General features: G+C 40.5%; 1 protein-coding gene across 1 annotated transcript in view; it reads left to right on the forward strand.

Annotated features, from left to right (window-relative positions):
* Nucleotides 1–12175: 12175 nt before the first annotated feature.
* LRRC2 (leucine rich repeat containing 2) overlaps nt 12176–25410 on the forward strand; it is a 54321-nt gene continuing 41086 nt past the window's right edge. The window contains exons 1-2 of the mRNA XM_050329163.1: nt 12176–12300; nt 22599–22809. Coding sequence (XP_050185120.1) covers nt 12176–12300; nt 22599–22809 — 336 coding nt within the window. The remainder of the gene's footprint in view (nt 12301–22598; nt 22810–25410) is intronic.

The following is a 25410-nucleotide window of genomic DNA, read 5'->3' on the forward strand; positions in this document are numbered from 1 at the left end:
ACCAGAAGAGATTGTTTAATTAGAGAAGATGTGCTCCAGCTAAAGCACAAGTGGAAAAATGTAATATCCTTGGTTTTGTTTGTTAGTAGTCAACTCTCACTGACCCCTGTTGGATAATTTGAGTTGAGGGTTTGTCATGTATCCTGGCAGAGGATCTGCTACCCTGTGGCAGAAGCAGGGCTGGGTGAGTACTCTGCTTCCTGCTGGAGGCTTTGCTTTCAGAAGGACCTCATCACTGGAAGCAGTGCAGCTGCTGCCTCCTGGAGCAGCTGGCTGCACTCTGACAGCCTGGGCACTTCTGCAGGCTGTTCCCAAGGCTGGGATGTCAGGGATTCCAGTGCTGGCTCCGCAGCCACTGGGCTTGGCTGTTTGCAAACAAGCCTTCTGCCTCTTCACTGGCCTGAGCAGTATCCTGTCTGCTGTTCCCTTGCTTGTGGTACTATCCTACCACAGATTTTCCTGCTGTTTGCTGGGATAGCAGCACCCCTGTTAGCTCCAGGAATGGACTGAGCTTCGACTGGATTTGTGAGACCATAAATGCAAGATACTCTTTGAATTAAGCTGATTTTGGAGACACACTTAGGTATCCATTTTTCATAATTACAATTTTTCTTATCCTTACTTTTTTTTTTTTTTTTTTTGGGTCAAGTACACTGAGATCTACAAGTAAACAATATTACGTATTCTGTTTTTCTTCTCTCTCTTCCCATGTTTTCAGGCACTTTTTATACCTCCTCTAAATCTTTCATGTCCTTCCTCATTTTTTTTCCCATCCTTAATGCCTTCTCCTTAATAGGACAGCCTTTTATTTTTTTGCTTTAATTAAGCCTATTTCACCAACTGATCCTTTTTTTTTTTTTCTCATTCCCTTCCCAGCAAACATCTCCCAGATCTCTCCTTCACATGGGCAGGCTATGACTGTAGTTTGAGGGATAGGGCATCTATGAGTCCTTGGCTAGGGGCAGGGAATTAACTGCAAGGTCAGCTTTCTCTTACTGAAACACACCTTGGTATTTCAGTGTTTAAAGAACAATGGTGGATCCTGAAAAAGTGGGATGGAGATCACATGTTTCTTAATATGATTGCTAGTTAAGCATTATTTCATGTTGTTGTGTTCTGAACAAACATGTAGGAACAGGTTTACCCAGGCACTGTGTGAGAAAGCAGAAATATGGACTGTGCTTTTGAACACTCTTTCCCTGCTCCAAAGTGTTGTCTCCATCACTGATTGCTTTGTCAGCTCTTGCAGCTGAAGTCTGATTAAGGCTCACTGCTGCAGGAAACTCAGACAGCTTTTTGGCAAAAATATGCAAATTTGTGGGTAGTTGGATCAGGAGATAAAAATGTGTTAGACAGCCTGGATGTGGTGATTCTTTTTTATCACTGGTGTTTGTGAAGAATAAGATGACTGAAGGGATTTTCCAATTCTGTTGGTATCAATGTAATATGATTTCAGCAAGGGCACTGAAGATGCAGCAATGTAAAACTGATACCTGAAGTTTCAACCAAATGCAGTTGTAGTAATTAATGGTTATTATTACTTGCAGTGATGAAAAATAAACAGGAATTGTTGAAAAATACCAGGTTTTTTTTTAATTTCAGAAAATTAAATAATATTTTCTTTGAAAATCTGAAATTTAGAAGGAAATTTAATCAAAAGTGATTTTGAAAACGTCAGACCCAAACTCTTCACTAAAAACACTTTAAGTGCTTTCTCTGGTTAGGTGCAAATCAGTTATTTTTTGACTAAGAAAGATTTTCTGTCTATAAATGAATGGGCTTATTTCATCAAAGGCACAACCAGAGAACTACAACCACTTGTGCTGAGTTGTCAGCGAGGGCCATGAGGGCACTGATGGACCTCTCTGCCCATGTCTGCATCTTCTCCACTGCACTCCTTCCCCCTGGAACCTCCCATCTGCCCGCGGCTCAGGATCCTCCTTCAGCCCCCCTGGCCCTGGCAACGCCAGCTGTGCAGCAGGGATGGATTCTGGCTGCCTCAGCCCTGCCCTGCAGGCCCAATAACAGCGTAAAAGCAGAATTTGCAGTGGGTCAGTCGCTCATGGTAGCTGCATGGGGATTGCCTGCATGTATATTTATCTCAGAATTGTATGGACATGGGAACGAAGAGATAATCTGTACCAGGGGAATGCACACTATATATGTACCTTTTTCCTTATTCTCCTTGTGCCTTCTCCAAAGAAAATACCTAAGTATGAGGAGCATTATCTCTGTCACACTTTCCTTGGGGCAAATGAGATGCTGCCCTAGCACTGCTGTTTCTCATCCTGTGTCGAGTCATGCACTGCAGACACTTTATCCTGCCCGTGCCTCTGCTGCAAGACCACAGATCATGTTATCACTTTACAAATATAGCATATTAGTACATCTGGAAGGCCAGTCACGCTGAGGGGTTGAAGCAGGTCTGGCTGGCCATGAGCTGTGCTGCTGCTATAAACAACCTCAGTGTCCCAAATTGAATAACCACAGAGCGCACTCAGGAGCTCTGGACGCTCGTGTTCCTTAGGAGTAGGTAAGTGACAGTTTTGCTGATTACTGTGTTTCTTCAGGCTGTGTGGGGTCAGGGTGGAAAATGGCAGGACAAGTAGCTATCATGCCTTTGTTGCTGCTTCTGAGCTGTGGATTTTTGCATGCTAATGCATAAGGGAAAAACTATTGGAACGTGGAGCGTTTAGTCCAGGGTAGTATGTTTGGTGGATACCTTTAAAGAGACTAAGATTCACCCCATACATAGTTTCTCTAAGTAGTTTTACACTTGTGACAAATCCAAACTTTATAATTTAGGAAAGCTTTCAAGACTCACTCTGTGACTCAGTATAATAAACCCTTGCTATTACATCTCAAGGACATGTGCTGGTGTGAGAATGATTTTCAATAAAAAAATAGCTGGAGATGTTGGTCATTTATCTTGGCTGTCTGTCAGAATTTATGGTGGAATTTAAAGGGAGAAATAGAACTTCAGTTTCTGTAGGCTATTTACAGCTAATCTGACTGGCATAGGAGATATAGCCTGCTAAATCTTTTGTGAGCAAAGCCTATCATTTAAAGTCAAATGTTGTCATTGTTGTTGTTGTTGTTGCTGCCATATGTATTTATGTGCTATCACTGACATGTTGCTTTCTGAAGGCTAAAAAGAGCTGACCATTGCTCTTCCTCTCAACAGTAGTTAACTGAGCACCATTTCGAGGATCAGGGGTGGATGATAATGTTTATTGACCAGAGGTAGATCCTAAAAGAGAGTTTTATTCACTTTGCTCTTCTGAGGCAGAAAGTGAAGGTGGAGAATTATTCCAAAGGAGGATGTCCATCTGTCCATCCATGCCACCTGTGTCTCCTATCCTCAGGCAGGAGAAGGTCTTGTAGGAAAGAATAAAGACACAGATGTGGTGAGAGGAGAGAGCTGATAAAATCCAGCTGCCACCTCATGACTTTGTGGTGGTGTTTGGACCATTTGAGCTAAAATATTTTGGCTGCTGGAGTAGCTGAAAGCGGCACTGTCTCTTGTTTATCTAAAGTAACTACCGTATCTTCTTAAATCACAGACTTTAACAGCTTGGGAACTGGCTGTGAGCATTTTACTCTATATACAATTAATGATCTTGTGTCTAACACTGCAAATAGGACTGCTTTAGGTCAGACTTAGGTTTTGCTCTCCTTCTGCACCAGAAGTAGATAATATGATTGGATATTTAAATTAATATATGGAAAATTGCCCCTGGGAGCTGAAGGAAATGGTCAAAAATTTGAGGGTCTTCAATTATTCACAATTACGACAGGGAGCCTAAAATTTTGATGCTGTCATCCACATAGATAAGGTCAGAGACCAGACCCTCTGAAGGGACACAAAAGGTAATAGTTAGTAATAGCCTTGCTTTCTAGGGATGGCTCAGTATCCTTAAGACAAATAAGAAAAGTCAATGAGACACTGTGTTAAAAAACTGGAGGGCATGAACAGGTTTGAGAAACCTGAAACTGTAGTGTTATGCTCAATTAATATAATCTAATTGCGTATGGAAGTCTTCATGTTTTGTTCAGTGGCAACGAGTGCAAATTGATTTGCCACGGGCCCATGTATGAGTAGTCAAGTGGAGTCTCTCTAATCAGTTCTTAGCACGTGGTCTGCATGTCCCAGGACCCTGTTGCACACTACCTAAGACAATTGTTTAGACCTGCTGACACTCATGCATTCAGCACCTTAAGAAACACGTAATAAGCTTTCGAGCTTACTGTTTTCCCTTTGACAAGAAACAACCTTAAAATACATGCCCATTTCAAATACATAATTTTCTTCTCAGTCTTCAGAGAATTAGACCCCTCTCAGCAATACCCAGTGAAAAGGAAAAAAAAAAAAAGGAATGCATTTCTGTCACAGATATCAGTCCAGTGTTTCATTACCTTTACTGTCAGTGGAAGAATAATTAGTAGCTCACTGAAGTACTAGGGGAATACAACTGTAATAAATCCCCTTGCATATGTAACATCTATCATGCTTGATGGCAAACATATTACTGCTACAAGAGTTGAGGAAGTAGAGGAATATTGTAATTCAGCTGCTAATTAATCCATAATTAAAGACCTAATTAATGAATAGCCCTGTGAAAAATTGTCTAAAAAATCAAAATGTGAAGACTGCAGTGCTAAAGAGGAATCTTGTTTGTGAGACTGGTTAATTTACATCTAGAATAGGAACTGATTAATGAAAACTGTCAGTAAAACATTGTGCTGCAGCACTGGACAGAGAGAAAAATGCACATAAAAATACGTGGAAACCAGGCTTAGCCTTTGCCTATCTCTTTTTAATTTTATGGTGTTCATAGTTATTTCTACCTGAAGCATAAGGAGTACGTCAAGAAAATACATATTTGCTCTTATTTGTGTTGTGTAAACTATGCAAATGTTATTTATTTGTGTATGGCAGAGGTTAGGATCAGGTTCTGGTCTTAAATTCCTCTTAAGTCAGAAAACTAAAAAAGATCTTGATTCACCAGAGCGTTCAGGATTAAGCTCCACGATATGCAAAGACACTAATTTCTGAAATTACCTTCAGTGAAAGTTGGACTAATTAATAGCTTGAAAGTGTCACTGCCTGCCTGTGTTTGTTTATTTAGGAGCCAGCTGGATGAGACTGCGCTCTTGAGAGAGCAAAAGAGAACATTTCCAATTCCCAAAACATCTGGGCTCACGTCCAGGTGTCGGGACTGCTTTCTCCAGCCCTGGAGCAGCTTGTCCCTTTCTCCTTCTATTTATTCCGTGGTGTAGCCCCAGCAGTTGGGTCTCTGTGGACCCAGGCCTTTGTGGGACTCCCACTGTCATCCCTTGCACTGCCCCATGTTCCCCAGGACCCAGCCTGCATGCATATAAGATCTGAGGCACAATCTGTCTTGGATCCCCGACCCGAAACCGTGACTGTCAAATCTGCACATTTGGCAGGCTTAGTGACAGATAAACCATCCAAATTAGTGGGGAGTATAATTCCCTGCTGGTGTAGAACAGAAAGAGACTGTTACCAGCAGCAAGACCAGGCAGGGAAGAGCAGCTTCCTACTTTGTGGGCCTCTCCTACTCCCCAAGTGGCCCAGGGAAGCTCCACCTCACTTACAAGCTGTGCACAGTTAGCACAATATACTCATATATGATGAACATTGCCACAATCTCTATTGCTCTTTCAGTCACAGCATGTTTCTGTAATTTAATCTTTTCCTGATAACACAAAAAATGTGTTCAGTTGCTATCCAAATGTCTGGTTTCCCTTGAATTATTTAAAGACTTGCGAGATAAACGACTTGATCATTCTGAGCCACAGTGTGAGTGAGCTTATTTCCTAAGAAATTATTTGCAGGATTGGTAGGAAATATTTCACTCACATTTTCCCCTATGTAATCCTGCCAGTAATATTCATTAGACTGCAGCAGATCTCCCACAGTGATTATCTGAAAGAAAAAGGGCCCAAATGAACCAGGCCGTTAAGCAAATCGAAGAAACCAAGCCATTAATAATTTAGTGACTCATGTAAAACAGCAAAGGAGAGTATACACAGTGCTATTATTGAGGGCAACCAGGCACTGTATGAAATCATGGGGGCTGTTAACCCAGACTAATATTGGCTGCATTTGTAGCAGCAAAATTATATTAGGGTCTTTCCAGGCTCAAGAGAAGACGGAGGCCTTGCTTTGCAGAATGCGCTGTGCACAAAGTTGGCCAGCATTAACACCTGTGTTCAGAGGAGGTTAAGGTGTGGTGTGACAAAGCCAGTGTAATTTTGGTTTATGAGTGGCTGCAGGCAAGGCAGATAATGTTGGTAAACAGGGAGAAGCTGTAGAAGAGTTGGTTGAGTTAATCCTGGCAGGCCACACAGTCATCACATCCAGGAATGAGAACCTTCTCCTGTGCTCCACTACTCTTCTGTCCAAAGGGGACATTGCTTGTCCTTTTTTTTTTTCTTTCTCTAGTATGGTCCTCGGTGCATCTACACATTGATATATCTCAGATGCATCTGAAGCACGCATGTATTTGTAGCAACAACATGAAAAACAATGATGAAAAATTAAAAAAAGGTTACAGACATTACAAGGCGTGTATCTTCTTTTCCATTCTGAACATTTTCAACACCTTTTTGAAAAGATTCTGGTTATAGGGCTCCTGAGTACTACTAGTATTTATAAAAGAAAGTCTGAAGTAGATGCTAGAGAACAGTCTGCATACCTTCAGGTGAATTTATATGATAAAATAAAATAGATGTTAAAATAAATGATAAAATAAAAATAATCCATGCAGATACTTAGGTAGATGCTTTTACTAGCAATAACACTTAGCATTAATGTTATAGTATTTAAATAAAACATATGAGTATCATCACTAAGGTTTTGGGGTTTTTGCCACTTAATCCTCCGAATGTTTCAGAGTATCATTATCCTTATGCAAGTGAGGGCTGTGTTTGATTTTAATAGACCTGTTTATACATCCAGTTAAATGAATACAGTTTCTGTAAGACTGTTTAGGAAAGACGTTTTATTCTTTCTAAAACCAGAAATTAGACCCACTTGGTAAGAAGAAGGGTCTCAGTGTTGAGATGGGGCCTGCAGTGGGACAAGTCTGAGAGAGTTGATTGGTAGGAGAGGGGTGTGAGGTGCTCCAGGGAAGGCACAGAACTCTGGAACGCTGAAATTGAGAAAATCTTGTTGATTGTAGTATTTTGGACTGAAAGTGCCACCCCAGGCTAGAGAAAGATCAGTTTTTGGTTCAGAACGTAGAGAGGGAAAATTCTAGTTATAAAGTTTCCTATGAGCTCCTTCTTCATGAAAACTGGACAAAGTGGCAAACGACACAGCCTCCTGGTTGAGGAAGGGAAGATGTTGCAAAGGCCATGGTGTTCAGAGAGATTTTTTCTTCTCTCTCTTCTTAAAAATAAGCATGAAGAATGGAAAGAGTGTAAAAAAAGGAAATTTCTTTCCTCTGCCACTAGTACAAGTTTCTCTAGTTACAAACTGTTTTATCACATTGCCAAATAATGAAATACTTATTAAAAAAGAACAGTTTTTAAAATTTTAAATTAATTATTTGAATTATATTTTGCTTTGAAATATTTCCTTAAAAGTAATGTGTAGCTGCTTATAAAGGGAAAATATTGCAATAATTAAAAGAAAAAAAAAAAGCATCCTGAATGACCGGCTTTGTTTCTGAGCTAATCATAACTTGGAAGATAAGATTAGTTTGACTGTCCAGTATGTTGCCTTTTAAGGAAATTGGTTGAGGCCTTGTAGGTTATTTCTTGGGAGGTGTAAATGGCTAGGGATAAGATTGTTTGCTTTCATAGACAAACACAGAGAACTAGTTTCTCCACAGTAGTTTCTCTTGTAAGTGATACTCTTGCCTTCTTTTTATGTTTCTGAATCCCTTTTCCCCAGGAAAGCACTGTACCTAAATTGAATACATTACTGAATAGCCTTGCTTTTGTGATCTATCTCACTAATAACTCTAAAAGACTGATAATGTTATAACCATCCTATTCAATTTGAAGGGAAGAAGTCAGAAAGGAGTATATAATGAGATGCTTCTCTACCCAAATTTAACTTCCAACCTGTAATCACCACAACAACAGTGGTAGCAATAACAATAACAGCAACAACAACAATAATGGATTAAAGCAACCACTGTATGTGATGTTGAACACGTACATCTCTGTGTATTTCTAGAAATGGACATCGTTATTGGTAGTTGCTTCTTCTGTCACGAGTTCTTGCCATGCATAAATAGGTGCCCTGAAGAATCTGCATTTAGGATCAGAGTAGTCTAGTTTTGGCCAGTTTGCCAGGCTCTCTTCTCTGGCCAGCATCTCATCATCAGGAGAATGGTAGTGTCTGAGCTTTGGCAAATGCATGCTCTGCCATCGTGCTTGGTACTTCATGCCCATTTTTTAGGCAAGGATATAGGGTAAAGCAACAGCTCTGTGAAGATTGTTAGGTGACCTTTCCAGAGTTGTAGATAGCAAAAAGTGCTCTCTGTTTGTCCTGATGAATATTTCTAAAGCTTGTCACTCCGTAGTCTGACCAGGGTTTGTGGATTTGCTCCTTCTGAAGAGATTAGTCCTGAGGAGTTATGATGGACACCTCTCACCTCCCACCCAATCCTCCTCTGCTCGTTTTACCATTGAAGAGACCCCCCCCATGCACTGCAGCCTAGAGCAATATGTGGATAAAAGCTATATGAACTTTTCCAACCTGAGTGTCTAATAAATCAGTGCCTCCATAAAGAACAGATGACTTAACCTGTGAGACAGGGAGGTGGGGAAAAAGTCAAGGAAAAAGGGCACTTTCTCAGTCTGCTCAGACTCTGTGTTGATTAAGGCCATCTAGTTTCAGTAGAGGTCAAGTGTCCAGCTGCAACTTCACTGTCTGGCAACAAATCAGCTCCTGCAATAGTTCTTCTACCAAAACACACTGCTGTGAACTGGTCTGTTAGAATGAATCAGACCTCACAGCGTGGCTGCAGTTACCACGAGGGGGGAAGGCCTTGTCACTGGGTTTCTTTCTCTGGTAAGCAGAGGTGAACGTTTTATTTGATGTGGTAAACAGTTCCTGTAAATTATTGGTGAGTATGTTTTAGAAGGGTCAGCTGATTACAGATGAACCTTTCTGCAGAGAATAAGGTCACCGTTGCAATTACACTGCTTTAATGGGGTTTTGGCTTGGCTGTTGTCAGCAGTTGGTTCCAGATAGGTTGGGAACTATTTTTGCCACATTCTTAGTGCTTTGAAAGATAAGGAAGGGGAGCTGCTTTGTGAACAGCAAGGGTAACATTTTATATAAACATCCTAAGATACAGAAAGATATGTAAATAGAAAGATACTGTTCTCTGACCAGTCTCTGTGCCAGTACCTGTGGCTGTTTGTAAGAGACTTTTTTACTGAGATGACTAATAAGGCAAATAGGTAAGAAACTTTCCTGTGGGGGTACCTATGCATAATCCTTTTGTGTCCATGCTGTGCATCTTGCAGAGGACAGGGGGGTGTTTTGCTGGCTCAGAGGAAATTATTCTTTATGTGTTACGTACTACAGAGAGATGTACAGGTGAAAGAGGGTGAAAGAGAAAAGGACGTTTACAAAGCTACAAGAGAAAAAAATGCAAAGGGGAGAGTAATTTCCCATTCCTCCTCAGTTTTATAACAGAATGACAGATAATAAATAGCCCCAGCTGAAGAATGATGGGTTTTGAAAAAATGATCACAATAAAGTGAAAAAGATATAGATGCGAGCTTGAAAACGCCAAGGAAAGGAAGGGACAGATTGTTCTTTAACTGATCAGTAGTAAGTACAGCAGGGTTTTCCTCCTTTCTTTCTTTATTTTTTTAATACACTTAGAAATGGTATAATAAATGTGTTCTCTAATCAAACCTCACACAGAGTTTAAATAAGTGACTCTTCTCTGTAGGCAGTCTAGTTACATTTCATGAAAGCCAGTATATTGTGACGATAGCACCTTCACCAGTGGCTCCAAGAAAAAAATGTAAAGCCTTATGTCCTTTATCAAGATTTGTATGTGTGCTTGCATTAGGGATTTAGCAGGTGATTTGTTTCCTTTGTTGGTCCTGAGACACTGCCACAGTTCAGTAAGGAACACCACGTTAAGTAATGCTGTGTTTTACACATAGAATTATAGAAGGACTTGGGTTGGAAGTGACCTTAAAGATCACCTAGTTCCAACTCTCCTGCTATGAGTAGGGTCACCTTCCAGCAGACCAGGTTGCTCAGAGCCCCATTCAAATTGGCCTTGGACACTGCCAGGGATGGGGCACCCACAGCTTCTCTGGGCAATCTGTTCCAGTGCCTCACCAGCCTCACAGCAAAGAATTTCTGCTGAATATCTAATCTAAACCTACCCTTTCAGTTTGAACACATTCCCCCCTTGTCCTACTAATACATACTCTTTTAAATAGTCTCTCCATGTTTCTTGGAGTCTGCCTACAGGTACTGGAGGACCACGCTTAGGTCATCCCGAAGCCTTCCTTTTCCCAGGCTGAACAATCCCAGTTGTCTCAGCTTTTTCTCATAGGGGAGGTGTTCCATCCCTCTAGTCATCTTGGTGACCCTCCTCTGGACTCACTCCAGCAGGTCTACGTCCTTCCTGTGTTGAGGATCCCAGAGCTGGACACAGCACTGCCAGGGGTCTCTTGAGGGAGGGACAGAACCCCCTCCCTCGACCTGCTGCCCACCCTTCTGCACACTGCTGGTCATGTCCAGCCTCTCATCCATCCACCAGCACCGCCAAGTCCCTCTTGGCAGGGCAGCTCTTGATCTGTTCATCCTCCAGCCTGCACCAGGAGTTGCCCTGACCCAGGTGCAGCACCAGCATATGGGTGACCTCAGGGGCAGCAAGTGCACACTGCTGGTCACGTCCAGCCTCCCATCCATCCACCAGCACCCCCAAACCCCTCTTGGCAGGGCAGCTCTTGATCTGTTCATCCTCCAGCCTGCACCAGGAGTTACCCTTACCCAGATGCAGCACCAGCACTTGGCCTTTTAAACTGCATGAGATTCCCACGGGCCCAGTTCTCAAGCTTGTCCATGTCCCTCCATGGTTGCCCTGCCCCAGTGATGCAGTGCTGTCCAGAGGCACCTGATCTTTGTTCATTTGCAGGGCAGGGCGTTTGCTCCTCCAGTCCACATTCCTGCTGTCCATCTACTCCAGACTTGTGGGAAGAGAGGTTGCCATCAAAGATTGAGTCATAGAAGTTGTTGAGTATCTCAGCCTTCTCCTCTTCCATTGTTATCAGTTTTCCAGCATTGTTTATCAGAGGGGCTACACCTTCTCTGACCTTCCTTTTCTAGCTGATCATATGCGTAGATACATTCTTGTTATTCTTTGCATCCCTTGACAGGTTCAGTTCCAGCTTTGCCTGGACCTTCCTCACCCCATCCCTGCACAGCCAAATTTCATCTCAATACTCTTCCCAGTATAGAGAAAGCTTGATGAACTAGGGTCCAGTTCAGCTCAGTCCTTAACTGCACAGGACCTGATATAGTGGCACCAAGTCTTCAACTGTTGGAATGTGCTCCTATACGTATGCCATGGTTTAGGAATTGTATCCCACAGTTTGGTGTTCCCACTGAAAACAAACGTGCTGCCTGATCACTCCCCACTCTCCCCCTGCAAAGGCATAGGCAGTAGACTGGCACAGAATACACAAGAGCTCAAGATGAATTTGCATGATTTAAAATCAATAAATTTTTTATGAGCTCCCATTTTAATATTACAGAAATTGTTAAAAATGCAAAGTCTTTAAAGCTATTTTCATCAGTGTTACTTAATCAAGGCAGTATTCCTTTGCATCTCTGTCTTTATCTTGGAAAGGAAAAAGTGTAAAGAATACAAAAAATTTAACGTGTAGCTGTTGCCATAGATTTTATGTAGAAGTCGATTGTAAGCTACATTGATTACTGCCAGCACAAAACCCCTAGACAAACTGAGTGAGATGGAAAGCATACTGTGTTATGAAGTATAACATAATGATGCTTATGAAGGCATAAGCATCCTCATGCCTTCAACTCTTCTCCCCAGACTATTTTAATGAAACATGATAGTTTAGTTCCTTGTTTTTGTCATTATTTTTTTCCTGACGTGTCGGCTTGTTCTTGCAGGAGAAGCTTAATGTCGACAGCATGGGGCATCAGGTGATAATATTTGACTTTTCTGTCATAAGAGGACTGTGGGAAACTCGAGTTAAGAAGAACAAAGAACGACAGAGGAAGGAGAAAGAAAGATTAGAAAAAAGTGCATTGGAGAAGTAAGCCAACTTTTGTGCTGTTCATTTTAACTGAATTTGTTCTTATTGTCCACTAACACTGTCATATACTAAGCATTACTACATGATTAAGATTTTGCTTTTTGGGTTCAGTTTCAGTGATTTCTCACCTCCTTTCCTCAGATGATTGTAAGGGAACTGCAGCACAAACTGTGCTTGTATTTCTTCAAGTCCCTGCTGTTGTCTATGTGGATTGTGATTTACTAATCATGTGTTTTATTGTTTAGGTGACTTAAACTGAAGAGAAAAATAACGCATTTTGTGCCTTTCTATTTCTTATCTGCTGTATAAAGGTATGGCTTATTAATTATGGAATTCATGAAAACATGCCCATAAGTTTCAGTACCAGGAAATACTTGAAGTCTTTTTGTTGAGTTGACAGGAGAAACAAAAGGAATTAAATTAATGGGCATATTCAGTTGCTTCTGAATAGGAGATAAAGAATAGAATAAAATAATTGTTAGGGTTTTTTTTTTTTTAGGTATTAAAGATGTCCTTGATTATAATGTTTATGTCCACTAATATTTTCATTGCTTTTATTATATTTAATTTGTAATTTCCTTAAGAAATATTTTACTTCTCATAAGACACTGTTAAATATTACACTGTGCTGGCAATGTTGGAAACTTTTGACTTATTTTTCTCTTTCCAAGAAGAGAGAAAAATAACTGGTAACTGGTACAGTGCTGTGTTTTGGATTTAGTATGAGAATAATGTTGATAGCACAATGATGTTTTGCTTGTTGCTAAGTAGTGCTTATGCTATGTCAAGGACTTTCCAGTGGCTTATTCTCTGCCAGTGAGGAGCAGCACAAAGAGCTGTCAGGGAGCACAGCCAGGACAGCTGACCCAAGCAGGATACTCCATACTATAGAACTCAGCATATAAACTGGTGGAGTTGGCTGGAAGTGACTGACTGTTTCTCAGGGATGGTTTGGGAACTGTTCAACAGGTTGTGAACAGTTGCACTGGACACCACGTGTTTCTCTTGGGTTTTATTTCTCTCTCTCCTCTTCATTATTGTTATTGCCATTAATATTAGTAATATTATTATACTTTACTTTGTTTCTATTATTAAATTGTTCTTATCTCAACCAAACTTTTACTTTTTTCTCCCCTGATTCTTTTTCCCATCCCACCAGCGGGCTAGGGAGTGTCTGTTGGGTTTAACTCCAGATGGTACTGCAGTTACCATGAAGTTTGATCAAACCTTATTTCTGTCTCACTGTGGACAACATGTCAGCATCCCCTTCCACGTTTTTTTTTTTTGTTTGTTTTTGTTTTGGTTGTCTGTGGTGCAGAAGATAACCTCTGAGTTATCTTTCTGGTATGAAAGTAGATCAGGATCCAGGAATGGGCAACTTTTCACGTAAGAGGGAAAGAGGGCAACCTCATGTGCTCTGAGGCAGTTAATCTGAACTCCCAGGATTTTAGTCAGTAGCATAGGTTAAGACTAATTTCTTACTGTGACTTGTCTTTTCCATGAAAACAACACATTCTCCCTGCCTTTTCTGCCTGTGGTTATTTGTCTGTAGCCACCCTTCCAACTGAAAGAAGGGAGCTTGACCACCTGCTCTGATCTTTTCTGCTAATGGGGTCCAAAGTCATTCTGATATCTTGCTGTGCCAACTGGGGACGAGGAACTTGAGATATAATGCACAGAAGTAAAAGGGCTCAAGTGCACTTGCAGCACTCAAGAAGGATCTTTTGTTTTCTGCCTTTAAATTGCATTTTGCATACTGTACTCTGGGAGTCTTCACGCTCTCAGGTTGCTGTCCTGTTAGTTTTATTCTAAAGCTCCTGGAAAAAAAGGAGGAAATACATTAGGTTTTGTCTTCCAAGTATAAGTGATCAGTATTTCATCCCCTGTAACGAATGGCAAAGTCCACATTCATTCTTACGATTAAGCCTCATAGAATAGACAAAGCTGGTAGAATAATAGGCAAAGTAACGTGGATATTAGTGATAAAATGCTAAATTCAGTTAAAAGAAAATTCTCCTTTTTTTTTTTTTTTTCAAGGCATGCAGTGACCACTGGCATTTAGGTCCCAAATGTCAGATCACAAGTTATTTCTTAGGTGCTTTTCAGTGCTCTCAAGTGTTGGGCCAAAAATATGACAAGACTTTGCTTGCTGTTATCTTGAAAGCATAGATAAAATTTTAATTACTATTAAATGCCTAATAGAAATAACGTTTCCCTGTAGAAATAAATTTAATTATTTTATGGAGTTCTGTGTGTGACTAAATTCTGGTATAACACTCAGAGATTAAAATTCTACTATTATCAGGTGGGCACACTGAAATCAATGTTATTACACACTGTGTCAGAGTAAGAAAGTATTTTGTAAAGGATTTTTATCCAAAATGATAACTCCAAAAAGACATTCAAAGAAGGCAGCTAGTTCCCCCAGATGAGGACTGCATTCTAGCATTTAAGATTCTAGATATCCACTTTTGCCAGCAGCCAGAGTGAATTCCTAAGTAGGGCCGAAGTTAATAGACTTTCTCTGCAAATACACTCATGTAACAGATGAGTTTGGAATCTTGGCCGCCTGAGGCTGCTTCGTTTTCCTTCTTTTTCTTTTTTTAAACAACTTTTTTCTGAAAGAAGTTCCAATTTGCTAACGCCCTTGAGATTGCACAGGTCCTTTATAGCCGTGTTGCTGTGTAAAATGACCTAATAATTTGTAGTGCAATGTAACAAGCATTATTCGAGGACAAACTCCCAGATAACCTCCAGGGAACTCTGCTTGCCTTGGGGCAAGGCAATTTGGCTCATGCAGAATCAGTAAACAGCCACATGCAAGATATTTTTTTGACTGGAGATTTTCTTAAGAGAAAAATCTCACAAATGAATAAAAAAGCTTAAACTCTGTTTGCATTAACAATGAGCTCTTGTAAAAACTTTGGGAATTTACAGGTTTAGAGCAGAGGTTTGAGCAACTGTCCAGTGAAAGTTGATTCTGGAGAACCAACAACTGGGAATGCTGTGAGAGGTTCATATCTGGCCTTCTGAGGCACTGGTATCAGACAATTTTGTGTAGAATTAATTCATTCCTCTGTTTCCTCTTTGGTTTTGTGGGACTGGGGGGGTATGGCAATGTAAAGAATACACACAAACCAGCAACTGGATATAAAAGAAAAAGAAATAGTGTTGTGCAGGTTTAATTTCTTTTTGCTTCATGTTCTTGATCCATCAGAAGAAGCTCATTCTGAATCACCCACAGGATATGAAACACAAACTGTTCCAAAAAATGTGCACTGTACTGAGGTTATCTACGTGTTTATGAAAGTGCACATTACTGAAGGAAGTTTGTGTTTATCACAGTGTTTTATATTTAATCTTCTAGATTCTGGTAGTGGGGAACAGTCTTATATTGTACCCCGAAATACTCAATGTCGTCACGTTAACTTGATGTGGTATGATGATTTTCCTCAATAAGTTTTCCTTTCTACATTTTTTTTTTTTCCAAGGGAGTGAGAGTGAAAGTTTACAGTTAGAATTTTTTTTTTTTTTTTGGTAAGGATTGTGACATGTTTGTCTTCTGTGTGAAAGCAGGTAAGATAAAACTGAAGGCTAACAAATTAAGCATTCAAGCGAGGAAATGCCAGAGCTGTTTGCCCAGATTAGCTATCTATATCTTTGCTGTGAAATGGCACAGCCTCTTCTGTCCACTAATAAACATGCAGCAAAGATAAAAGTTTGTTCAGCTACCTCTTCCAGTGTTTCTCTTCTCCAAAAACTTCCTCTAGAAGCCCGGCTAGCTAAATGTGCATGTATTATTTTTCTGAGTTATGCACTTTCTGAATGTTGAAAGCAAAAACCAAAAAGCAAAAACCAAAAAGCAAAAACCAAAAAAGTAAACTACTCTCTACAGGCAGTGACTTTTTTTCCCTGAGAGGCTACACATTTATTTAGTAAAAAAGGTTTTTCTTTATCTCTCTGCCAAACTTCAGTTTGTACCTGAAATAAGATTTTATTTGTGACATTTATCTTTATTCTCCTACCCAACCAGAAATTTTTTCCCAGCAAGTCTAAAACTCAAGCTGGGAATCTCTTGGCCCCAAACACAAATTGTAGGCAACAATTGGGATTATATATGAAGCACTAATATATGCTTTGTTTTTAGGCACCCGTGCATACAGACCTGGCAGGTAAAATAATGCACAGAAGTGTGTTGTAAGATAAAAGCTCTGCCCCAACCCTTTACAACCCATGGAGAAGCCTGGCCATGGGACCGAAATTAGATCAATTCAATTGAATTTGAAGCAAATGTTACTCATCCATCGAGAGTACCATTTTGGGCTGGGCTCCAGTTTGACTGTAACGTTCTTATAAAAATTCCATGGGTTTATTTGATGACCATGCATGGCTAGTGATTCCTAGACTGGTGCCACCGAGTAGTGTCCTGGTCAATTCTTCCACCCTGATTTAGAGTGAATAGTGCCATCTAACGAAACTTCCTTTCTTTACCTGAGAGCCACAGCTTTTCCTCAAGACCTCCCAGTCAGACTCTGAGCAGGGGGTAACTGCAGGAGGTGCAGCAGTTGAGAGAAACCCAGTTACTCTTTGTTTGCTTTGGTGGCTCTGAAATCCTCACCAACGCACACTTCTTGTTTTCCAAGCTGGTTGTTCCTCTGAAGGGTCCAGTCACTGAATTTGTTGTGTAGTAACTCTTTGCATCAGGTGGATTAGATTCATAATTTTGTTGGAGGAACTAAAATGTCAGGCAAGGAACTGCCCTATTATTGACAGGTAATATGTATAAAAATAATAATAGTAATAGAAAGGTTATATGTTGTGAAATCTCATTTCTGCAGGTACGCTGCAGTAGTGAAATAGCATTTGGGGAATGATTACCTGATAAGAAATTCAGCACTAACCAAAATGGAAATACTAGAATCTTCTATTTCCCCGGTGTTCCCGTTTCATATCTGTAGTGCATGGTCCTGAAAGCTTACTGGAAAAAGACAGTGTATTGGGAAATAACTTGCCCAAGTAAAATTTGCTCTACACCACATACAGTCTGCCTCAGTGACAGGTGTGCTTTTGTGTTACAGATATATGGGTATAGAACTTAACTTTCTTTTCTTTTTTTTTTTGACAAACATAGGCTGCATGCAACCAGACTTTTCAAAAATTACTTGGACTATTTATATGATTGAAGTGGAAACACTGGGGTGGTTTGCTGAGTTGGAACCTTTAGTTCTCATCTGGATCTTTCACTGAGGAGAAATATTTTTCTATGTTCCTACTCCCACCTAAATTAGGCTTGACTAACTCCAGCTTTTTAAATACTGAAAATGACTGTTGCTTCTTTAATCTGACTGAAACTGTTTGATCAAGTCCTAGAGGAAGACCAAAACATTTTATTGCTGAGTAGTGTTAAAAAGACATAAACTTTAGTAACCAACTCATTTCTCACATATGAAAATGTGTTTCTGCAATATCAGGAGCCTTTAAAGTGTCAAGACCAGAGATCTAATTTCTCTAAAAGTGTACTAGAGTATTTAAAAGATGATTTTATTTCTGTGGAGATTTGTTGTGTCTGTTTGTCACGCTGCTTTAGAAGCCTTTTCTTTCTGATGTCGTTCCTGAATTTTCATGCAATAGCCTTCAGATATGACAAACATGGCAGAAATTCTGTCTTATTTGAGGGTTGTCACCAAAGAAAGACTTAAAATGGTCTTTATTTTTATAGAGATCCCTTAAGAAGTACCATCACCTCAATTTTTTTTCGATGACAGAGCAGAATGACAACGTTGTAGCTGGATAGATCCCTTTGTTCTCATCTCAGCTGAACCTGCACATTTACAGCTTTGTAGTCTTTGCTTCACGAGACATATGGCTTGATGCAAGCCACAGCTCCAGGCCAGGAAGGCTCCTAGGGATTCACTTGGCTGGTGTGTAACCCCAGAGTACGGGCTGGGGCTGTAAATCATTAGAACCTCTGACGGTGGGAAATAAAATGTTTTCGTTCTGAGATGTACTGCACAAAGTTAGGCACTTTTGTTGCTCCGTTATTAATTCACTTTCCATCTGTTCACAAGGTGATTGTAAGTGGTGCTTAGTCTGGTGACTGCAAGTGGGCATTCTTGCATTCTTTAAAAGGTTAACAGAGCATGTTGCCATAATTTAAAGTAGGACTAAAGAAGGAGTTTGACACAGGATTTCCATACTGGTGTGTAACATCCATATTGAATTCCCTACCAGATTTAATTTTCAATGCCTCCCCTTCTTCTGAGGTCAATATTTCAGTGACTGATTTGCTTAACAGCCATTTTTGTTGTGTGCATTTTGTTTCATTTGGCTGGCAACGACCTCCTGTGTTTTGTGTTTTGTACAGGTTGTCAACGAAGTGTCAGAGGGCAGCTTATCCTTTCAGCTTTAATGTAGCTCCTTTCTTGCCATTTTCTATATTCCTTGTTGTGAGAGAGTGAAATTTTAGATCTGAGCCCTCTGCTATAGTGTTCCTGGAGCCCACAAGACAGAGCCAGCTCTGAGGTGTAGTAGTGCAGCTCAGTGCCTTACTTCTTATTGAGTTAGACTTTTTGACCTCTTCTGTCTGGTTTTTTTTATGAAGTTTCTAACATTCTTAGAATTTATACTGGGAGGAATTAATCATTCATTTTTTTTTTGTGATTGAATGAAGAGCAAGGAATTGAAAAAAACCCCTATTTTGGGGGTAAGTTTTTTCAGTGCATTGAGTTATGCACTGGGATCAAATGTTTATTGCTCTGATAGAAGATGAAGGAATTCCATGGAAATGAGAGAATAGTAGTGCAGAGTAAAGCTTCACAGAGGGACAGAAAAGCTGTATGTGGAGGACTGGAGGAGAATGTGAGAAGCAGCAGTACAGTGGTGGTAAGTAAAACTAAGATTAGAATATTTTAGGGAAAAAAATGAATTCTGGGGTTTTGGTCTCCTGGTCCTGAGGTTTCTGCCTCTTAATGGTTCAGATAATTACAACACCTGCCCTTTCTTGTGCTGGTGGTTTCTGTGGTTCAAATGGCAGATTGAATAGCTAAGATCAACACTAAAAATTGATTTGGCTCACTTGTCAAAGCATCTGAAAAAGGTGTTTGAACTTTCATGTCTGATATGGATGGCTGATAGAGAAAATATCAACTGATATGGAAAATTCTGTCATCTGAGCCCTTGCAAACTGCAGCTGGAGGGGATACCCTTGGTAGGGCCGCCTAGTGCAATCCAGTGTTTGGGTATCTCTCCCTCTGTCACCAGAAATATCATCTGCAGCTTGTTGAAGTATCACAGTGTGGGCTAAGGAGCTGTGTGTTTGTCATATCAAGTAGCTTCAGAAGAGATCTGGAGGTGTGCATAGTTGGTGGACTCTTCCTGGACTGTACCAGCAGCTTCTGCCCACTCCAGGGACTCTCTGAACTCAACACGTTGCTGGGCACATTTTCTGCCAGTCCAGTCTTTCTCTTCCTGACTCATATCACAGCTTGCTGTGGCATGAAGCAGTCCACAATGCAGTAGACACTGGGAGAAATTGGGAGATTTATTTCAAATATATCTTTTAGCACTCTCACACCTTCTCTGTTGACACTTTAAATACCAGAAAGTCCTCCAGGTGTCTACACATAAAGTACACCCTGATCTCTCTAATGAAAACTGAACCCAATTCTGCAGCTCTCAATAACTTCTTTAACTGTTCCTTCACTGCTCCTTTCATACCTTGATAAGTTATTGTTCCCATCACCTCTCTGAGAGGCCTCCTGCTTTTGATATGCTGCAAATCCTTTTCCTAGTTGTTTGTGTACCTGCAGGAAGGAACTTCACTTGTTTTTATGTGTTTATCAGAGCTTATACTGCCTTGTAATTTCTCAGTTTGAAGAAAAATACCACTTTATCATTTTTTAAGATATTTTTGTATTTTTTGCAATGAGGGGAGAAAGACATCCTTACTCTCTCTTCTTTAGAATGTGCTTTGAATTCGTGCTGTCCTCACGTAGTCTGACAAGATTTTATCCAGTGAGCTACACTTTTAACCAACTTCACTGTTAATTCACCTTCTGAAATATCTTAAAAGGTGCTTTCCTGTATTTTCTCCTTACAAAGGCATCACTTGGGAGCCCATTGCAGTCATTATTACTGAAGGGGCTTTTTGCAGTTCTCTGATGTCCCATGCGTAGTGTGTTACTCCTTCAAACTGTCCTCCAGTGGTCTCTCAGGCTCGTTTCCCTGACAAACAGTCATATGGATTTTCTAAAACTGTACAAAGTGTCTGCAACACATCCCCGTGCTGTGTGTGTGTCTCTGCTGTTGCTGTGCTCTTTGTTTTCAAGTCTCTCTAATGTCCCCTGAGGTTTCTGTAAGTGCCACAGTGTATACAGCTGTCTCAATAACACCTCTCCTATTTAGGCATGCAGTTTTGATCCCTTAAGATTTATTTAGATAGCATTGAGACAAATATGACTTGTAACCTATGCTATCATATTCCTGTAAGTGTATTCTGCACTGCAGTCTCTGTCTCACACCTAGCTGTGAGGGTCCAAAAATTATTTATTTCCACAAAAGTTTTGGAGACGCTTCTTGTACCTGAGTTTGTGACTGATTTATTTCTTGTGTGTGACTTAAAAACCAGACATTTTGGTTTCAGGCCTGAAAGATGTGGTGGCCTTTTGTGGTGGGGCTGCAGCACTGGTGGGCAGGGGCAAAGCAATTGCCCTGGAAATGTGCAAAGTGTTTGCCGCGGCCCTGCACAACAACCTCTTCTCTAAATAGTGGTCATGGATCCGATGGGTGGACCACCCTGTGGATAAAGAACTGGCTGGCTGGAGCAAGGCCATGACATTGATAAGGGAACTGGAGCACCTTCCCTAAGTAGACAGGCTGAGAAAGTCTTGGCTGTTCAGCCTGGAGAAGAGAAGGTTGTGCGGAGACCTCATGGCAACCTTCCAGAGTCTGAAGGGTGCCCAGAGGAAAGACGGGAGAGGGACTCTTTGCCAGGAACTGTAGTGGTAGGACAAGGGAGAATGTCTTCAAACTGAAAGACAGCAGGTTTAGATTAGATGTGAGGAAGAAATTCTTTGCTGTGAGGGAGGTGAGGCCCTGGCACAGGGTGCCCAGGGAAGGTGTGGGTGCCCCAACCCTGGAAGTGTCCAAGGCCAGGTTGGGGGGGGTGCTTTGACCCTCCCCATGGCACAGGGTTTGGAACTTGAAGATAGTTAATGTCCTTTACAACCCAAACCATTCTATGACTCTGGGGTTCTGTTTCATGTGTCATTTTTTCACATCTTAACACTGTAGTGAGAAATCCCGTGATTGTCTGGGAATACGGCTACAATTTCTGTTACTTCCTAACTTGAACTTTACAAACTTGCGTGTGATTCTCTTTCTAGGACATGATATTTTTTACCTTCTCTAAGGGCACTTTGTCCTGAGCTTTGTGTCCTTCTTCAGCTGTCAGTTTTGTTCAGTCCTTTAGCTTAAAATTTCTGCCAGAGGGTGGATATTTTCTGCCAGAGTCTCATGTACGACAGGGATCTAGCATTCATTGTGCAAGGGGCTCTGCAGAGTCTTATTTTGGTGTAAGGAAGGCTTGCTTCACTTAATCAACCTGTTCTTTAATTGACTAAGCTGAAATAAATCTCTCCTAACTAAAAGCATGTGCTTTTGACAATGCTTAATTATATCAAATTGACTTTGCACCTGAACTTATATGAGAAAAAAGTTTGCCTTGGAGGTGAACCTTAAGTTATACTGAAATTGAATCTGAAATTAGTTGGCATGTGATAACATTGACCTTTACCTTCTAAGAAGATGTTGGTGTAAAAATGAAAATAAATCATTATGCTGGAACAAAAAAGGGCAGGGAAAAAGGTACTTCTTACTTTCTAAAATGACTTTTTTTTTTTCCCCCCAAGTAGAATTTTTACATACATCACCAGGTTCATTTTGTTTATGCATATAACTTGTTCTGTGAGAACATATTTCCTATCCTATGAAAAAAAAGGGTACGTTCTTTTTCATGGCAGTATGCTCAGTTCCCCACTTTTCTGTTATTCTCTGGGTGTCACTGTTTTATAGCCAGTGAACGACATCCTGCTCATTTGAAATCCAGATGTATGTCTACAAAATCTTTGCATGACTCCAGGAATATGCCTTTTTTTTTTTTTTTTTTTTTAATGGTCAATATTTTAGATAAAAAATTATATTTTGTGAAGTACTTATGGAAATGAAGATCAAGCTTTAAGACTTATCTGTTATATTTTTTTCCAGCTGATTCACATAAACCCTTTTTGGCACTATTTCAGGATAAAACAGGAATGGACTTTGATACTAGAGTGCCGTAAGAAAGGTATTCCTCAATCAAAATACCTCAAAAATGGCTTTGTAGACATCAGTGAGAAGAACCTGGACACTTTTGGAAAGAATCCTCAGCTCCAGAAAAGGCGTGCTTTGTCAGATGAAGTGAAAAAGGAGAGAAACAAGTTTATTTTCCAGCTTTCTGGAGAGCAGTGGAAGGTAAATATAATGGAAGACGTTTCTGTTGTTAAAGGGTTTGGGTAGCTTAACCCTCTGTTTTTTAATCCTCCCCATTTTATTTCTCTCAATGCATATCAAGCTGATGTTTTTCCACAGTGTTAGAAGTGACAAAAGCTTTTCCTATCTCAGCCTGAACGAGTGGTTTAGTTTTCAGATATGCATATTTTAAGTTCTCTACTGATACATGTAATTTATCCCTCTCAAAAATTTTGGTGTGAGCAATCATATTCCAATAAGGTGTCTTTATCTGACATTCCCCAGTGGGTGGAAAGAGATGAAAATAATATTCAGCTTTGTTGGCTTGTTGATGTCTACTGATGATCAGAGATCTGCATTCTTGCTCTAATTCTGTGATAACACTTTCTCAAGCTCTGATCAATTCAAAACTAATATTGGCATCAGTCCACAATGGTCTTGCTGAAAAAAACCCCCCACTTTTTACTTGCAGTTTTGTTTGATGTAAAATAGCAATTTGCAAGTAAGCTCCGAATTAGTGCTAGTTTGAAATTGAGCAAATGGTGGATTAACATTGGTCTGGAGTTTTCTAGAGCTGTAAAAGCTTTGATTGAAATGTAGTTTGAAGAAACACTACTATATTAACAATAAAGTTAAATTATAATTTTGGTTTTCGTGTAGTTTATAATTTTGAAACGTGTCTTTGAAATTTTCATTACAGAAAGTGTAAGTTAAAAGGTTAATTGATTAAATGGTTATATTTTACTAGAACAATTTTTTTTTGGTTGACCTGAAAAGTAACTTTATCCTAGATTTGATCTTGAATATGAACGTGTTTTCTTTTTCAGTTTTTTTTTTTTTTTTTTTTTTTTTTTTTTTTTTTTGGCTTAAATTTCCTTGTCACTTAAACATCAAATACTTGGAACTTCTCGAATATAGAAAAGGAGGAGACTGAGGGGAGACCTCCCTGCAGTCCCAACTGCCTGGGCAGGGGCAGAGGAGGGGCAGGACTGAGCTCTGCTCTGGGGGGAGCAGGGACAGCCCCCAGGGAATGGCTGGAGCTGTGTCAGGGCAGGCTCAGGGTGGATCTCAGGGAAAGGTTCTTCCCCCAGAGGGTGGTTGGCACTGAACAGGCTCCCCAGGGCAGTGGGCACAGCCCCAAGGCTGCCAGAGCTGCAGGAGGGTTTGGATGATCCCCTGGGGCACAGGGGGTGACTCCTGGGGATGGGGCTGTGCAGGGCTGAGGGTTGGACTCCATGATCCCTGTCGGTCCCTTCCAGCTCAGCATATTCTGTGATTCTGTGAAAAGCCTGGTTCCCATTCAGCTCTAGTGTGGAGACTATTTCTCTCTTCAGCTGATGCCCATCGTTGATGTGGTAGGATTGGCTGCTGGAGAGCCCATCACATCTCTTCAGTCAAGAACTTTGGATTTTGAAAATGATGTTAAAGTTGTGTGGTCTAATATTGCACACTGTCCCCTGCTGTAAACATTAGGTGAAAAGATGGAGAGCTCACAGCTCCTTAGGCACTGGTGTGGTACCAACTGCAGGTACATCAGGGAGCAGAGAGCTGCATAAATAAACTTTCATGTTGCTTATTCCCTTTTGGCAAACCACTAAAATTTTGCTTTGCCACCACAAACAAGGCTTTACATTGGGAAGCAAAACCAAACGTGCGTGTTTTCTTCTGTTTTCCAGAGCATTTAGTTTTAACTTGACGTTCTGAAAAAATCACATTTAAGAGGAGTTGGTGTACTGTTATGTGCGTTATGCCACCTTGAGCAGTACATTCCTAACCACCATTGGCTTTGATATCTCCTTATCAAGTGCTCATGTGGCCATACCACACAGCCATCAGGCCTCAGTGCTCAGCTCTAGCCTGGTTAAAGTGGGTGTCCTGTTTGAACAACATAATCTGTCATGGCTCAGGTGCCTGCAGACAAAATCAAAGCTGCTTTATTTGGAGATCAACGCTCCTTCAAAATCAAGGAACAATGTCACTCTGTAACAGCTGAAAATTTTTTAGAAATTGTGAAAATTCACTTGACAAAGGTCTGAAAAAAGTGTATACTCCCTTACTGCAGGAATTTCATAAGATTTATTTCTGTTATACAAGTTATAGCACTTACTTTGCTCTTTAAAATCTCAACTTCTGCTTCTAAACCGAAAGCAGGCTCAGGCACGATACTCTTTCCCCCTATTACTTTCTCACAACAAAGTGCATTTAGGCAAAAAGAACTTTCAGATTGTAAAACCGGTGCTGTCAATCTGTATATGAAAAAAAAAAAAATCCGTGAACTTAGGACAGTTTTCTCAGAGAAGCCTGTACATTACATAGCTGAGAGCTGTGGTGTCAACTGGGGTTTAGGTTTTTTGGATGTGTTTTGCACATATAAACACATCTGTGAGATGAAAGTTTGGGTGACTTAAGCACTCAGAGATGGGGAGAAGTCGGAGTTGGGATTGCCTGTGCAGATTTATGGATGCATGATCAGCTGGGTTTGCTGTTGACTGGCCACTCGCCACTGGCAGCAACAAACATCACAGCGCTGTAAATTGTCCTTCTGGGGACTAGCTGCTGAATCCTCTATCTCACTTTCAGCTGATAAGTATTTCTATTATGTTT

This window comes from Myiozetetes cayanensis, unplaced genomic scaffold (assembly GCF_022539395.1).
Source record: "Myiozetetes cayanensis isolate MyiCay16 unplaced genomic scaffold, myiCay2020 scf4, whole genome shotgun sequence".
Classification (NCBI taxonomy): domain Eukaryota; kingdom Metazoa; phylum Chordata; class Aves; order Passeriformes; family Tyrannidae; genus Myiozetetes; species Myiozetetes cayanensis.